Source organism: Asparagus officinalis, chromosome 5 (genome assembly GCF_001876935.1).
Source record: "Asparagus officinalis chromosome 5, Aspof.V1, whole genome shotgun sequence".
Classification (NCBI taxonomy): domain Eukaryota; kingdom Viridiplantae; phylum Streptophyta; class Magnoliopsida; order Asparagales; family Asparagaceae; genus Asparagus; species Asparagus officinalis.
The window spans coordinates 46,008,509-46,012,162 of record NC_033798.1 but is presented as its reverse complement, the minus strand read 5'-3'; the positions used below and the strand labels follow the sequence as shown (position 1 = coordinate 46,012,162).

The following is a 3,654-nucleotide window of genomic DNA, read 5'->3' as shown; positions in this document are numbered from 1 at the left end:
TATTATCTACTATTATCCCACCAAATTATCCTACCAAATTATTTCACTTCAAAAATTATCCATCATTGTTCCACTAAATTATCCTAGTGTGAAAAAATTACCCCACTTTACAGATTATCTTAGTTCAACTTTAAAAAGTTCCTGAGGACTAAGCCCCCTAATGACAAACCGTAACTTCTCTCTTTAAAGCTCTCTTATTTTCTCTCTCTCTCAATCTCAATATAAAATATCAGCAATCAATAATTGGATTCATCTACGTATTAGGAAATCTCCTCTAAAACTCCTTCAGATCTGACTCCCAGGTAGATCGGCTCCTCTCTCCTCCTTCAGATCCGACTCCAAACGGATTCTAGGGCTAGGGTTTTCACCGTTCTCCCTCGAATCTCGTCGTCGAGTCCGCCCTCGAAGCTCGTCGACCCTCCTTCCCCGACTGTATTCCATCTCGAGTCATCAAAAATGTAAGTTGAAGCTTAAAAGTTGCCATTGTTCTTGATTTTTAATTTATACTCATTGCTAAAGATTACATCTTTATGTCTCTTACGGATAAATTTGCACAAAATCTGATCTCATCCCTTGCGGATCTGTGATTTCAACCAGCTTCATTTAATTGTCAGAGGTGAACTCTCTCATCTATACTACCTAATCCGGCTCAATGTTTTTCTCTGTGGCAAGCGAAATATTGTTAATTGAATGTTCGCGAATAGGTACCGAACATGCACACAACTAACCGAAGCGTATTCGAATTCTGAATATTATTCGAGTCGAATCCGAACACGAATACCAGTAGTGCTATTTGAGCCGAATTCAGGTTCGAATAAGGCACGCACTATTCGTTCAGATTGGACTCGTTTCCACCCCTAGAAGGAACAACCTTGCGCTATGGGGAGATCTCTTCCTCCGATGTCATCAGCTTTATTTTCCCTTCTCCTCCTCCTGATTGCAACCGCAATCCCTTGCGACGCATTTTATCTTCCCGGGAGTTACATGCATACGTACTCTCAAGGCGAGGCCATATCGGTTAAGGTGAATTCCCTCACCTCGATTGAGACGGAGCTCCCATTCAGTTACTACAGTCTCCCCTACTGCCAACCCAAAGGTGGGATCAAGAAGAGCGCTGAGAACCTTGGGGAGCTTTTGATGGGGGACCAGATAGATAACTCCCCCTACAGATTCCGTGTGAACGTCAACGAATCACTCTACCTATGCACTACCAACCCTTTGACCGAGCTCGATGCCAAGCTCTTGAAACAGAGAACCCGCGATCTCTACCAGGTTAACATGATTCTCGACAACCTGCCCGCGATGAGGTTTACCCAGCAAAATGGTGTCACTATCCAGTGGACCGGATTCCCCGTTGGGTATACTCCAGCTACCGGCAGCTCTGAGGATTACGTCATCAACCATTTGAAGTTCAAGGTCTTGGTTCATGAGTACGAGGGAAGCGGCGTGGAGATTCTTGGTACCGGCGAAGAAGGATTGGCTGTGATCTCAGAGACTGACAAGAAGAAGATGTCTGGTTACGAGATAGTTGGATTCGAGGTTGTTCCCTGCAGTGTGAAGAGAGATTCTGAGGCCATGTCGAAACTCAATATGTATGACAAGATCGATCCTGTGAGCTGCCCCTTGCAGCTCGACAGGTGCCAGTTGATTCGGGAGCAAGAAAGAATCACATTCACCTACGAGGTGGAGTTTGTGAAGAGTGACATTAGGTGGCCTTCTCGATGGGATGCTTACTTGAAGATGGAGGGTTCGAGGGTACACTGGTTCTCGATACTCAACTCTCTGATGGTTATCTTCTTCCTGGCCGGGATCGTCTTCGTCATATTCTTGAGGACCGTCCGCAGGGACCTGACAAGGTACGAGGAGCTGGATAAAGAAGCACAGGCACAGATGAACGAGGAGCTGTCAGGGTGGAAGCTTGTTGTGGGTGACGTTTTCAGGGAGCCCACCAACTCAAAACTCCTCTGTGTTATGATCGGCGATGGGGTTCAGATTTTAGGGATGGCCGGGGTCACTATTGTCTTTGCGGCTCTTGGGTTCATGTCGCCAGCGTCCCGAGGCATGCTTTTGACTGGGATGATCATCCTCTATCTCTTCCTTGGGATCATCGCTGGCTATGCTGGCGTTCGCTTGTGGAGGACAATCAAACAAAGTTCAGACGGTTGGAGAGGAGTTGCTTGGTCCATTGCTTGCTTCTTCCCGGGGATTGTATTTGTCATCCTAACCGTGTTAAATTTCTTACTTTGGGGGAGCAAGAGCACGGGGGCCATTCCCATCTCACTGTACTTCATTCTTCTAGCCCTTTGGTTCTGCATTTCAGTGCCCCTCACCCTTTTGGGAGGATTCATCGGCACTCGGTCTGAGCCCATCCAACTCCCAGTCCGGACCAATCAGATCCCGAGAGAAATTCCAGCTCGGAAATATCCTTCTTGGCTTCTCGTTCTTGGAGCTGGAACTCTCCCCTTCGGAACTCTCTTCATCGAACTCTTCTTCATTCTGTCGAGTATTTGGCTGGGGAGGTTCTACTACGTGTTCGGCTTCCTCTTTGTGGTCCTTATGTTGCTCATCATTGTTTGTGCTGAAGTGTCTGTGGTACTGACTTACATGCATCTGTGTGTGGAGGACTGGAGGTGGTGGTGGAAGGCTTTCTTTGCTTCAGGCTCAGTAGCTCTGTACGTGTTCCTTTACTCCATCAATTACTTGGTATTTGATCTCAGGAGCTTGAGTGGGCCTGTATCGGCTGCTCTCTACCTAGGGTATTCCCTCATCATGGCGTTCGCTATCATGTTATCCACTGGCACCATCGGGTTCTTGATTTCGTTCTACTTCGTTCACTACCTCTTCTCGTCCGTCAAGATCGACTAGAAGATTGCTTTTTCATTCCGCTGCAGTGGCTTCACAGATATCTTTGGCTCACAAATTTCATTCTAAAGTTTCTGGTTGCAGATAAACGACACTGTGGTACGACAAAGTTTAACCCGTCTTATTCTCATGTTCTTCAAGAACATGCTTTTAATATGCCTTTTAAGCTTTGTTAGATCTAAGCTGGTAGCACTTTTTGTTTCAGTTACTTTGTTGTCTTTCTTTTTATTGAGACCTCTGTCAGGCTCGCTTTACTTCATAGCTTTTTTTTTTATGTTTGTAATGGATGATCTATCAGTTGGATTTCACTTTAAATGTTTAAATTTCACAGATCCTCACGCTACTTATTTGAACACTGTTTGATACTTCAGATTTGAGTTCGACATGGAGGTTCTTGAAGACAGTTCTTTCTTTCTTCAGTAGAATAATCTGCCTCGGTCATCGGTAACAGCCTTTCTTTGTTCACTAAAGAAAATTGAGAGCTGTGGGAAATAAACATAAGTTCTATACATAGCATTATATAGTACTTGCATATATTTCCTCTTTCGGTGTATATTGCGTGGAAAGAAGATTAGACTCCTCATATGGTACTGTGTTATAATTTTCAACAACCTACTGAGAGTTTCTTGTTACACTGTGAGCTACGAGGAACTAAGCTGACTCATTCCACTTTCTTACTCTGAAAATTCTGAGCACATGCAAATATTGGCAAAAAACTATGAACTTAAAAAACAACATATTCGCTCTTTCCTCTCTTCTCCCGACTGTAATAGGTTATGATATTATTTATGT

At 44.5% G+C, this 3,654-nt stretch overlaps 1 protein-coding gene across 2 annotated transcripts; it reads left to right on the top strand.

Annotated features, from left to right (window-relative positions):
• Window positions 217-3,207, top strand: LOC109843023 (transmembrane 9 superfamily member 12-like). 2 transcript variants are annotated; one of them, XM_020411956.1, is made up of 3 exons: window positions 217-458; window positions 598-616; window positions 705-3,207. In XM_020411956.1, the coding sequence occupies exon 3, from the start codon at window positions 880-882 to the stop codon at window positions 2,863-2,865; it is 1,986 nt and encodes a 661-aa protein (XP_020267545.1). In that variant the 5' UTR covers window positions 217-458; window positions 598-616; window positions 705-879; the 3' UTR covers window positions 2,866-3,207. The 2 variants fall into 2 exon arrangements, with proteins under 2 accessions (XP_020267545.1, XP_020267544.1); XM_020411955.1 differs by having other exon boundaries at window positions 598-3,207.

Bases quoted from the DNA above. Each gene is read 5' to 3' on its own strand.
- LOC109843023 (XM_020411956.1), top strand. From the start codon at position 880: ATGGGGAGATCTCTTCCTCCGATGTCATCAGCTTTATTTTCCCTTCTC.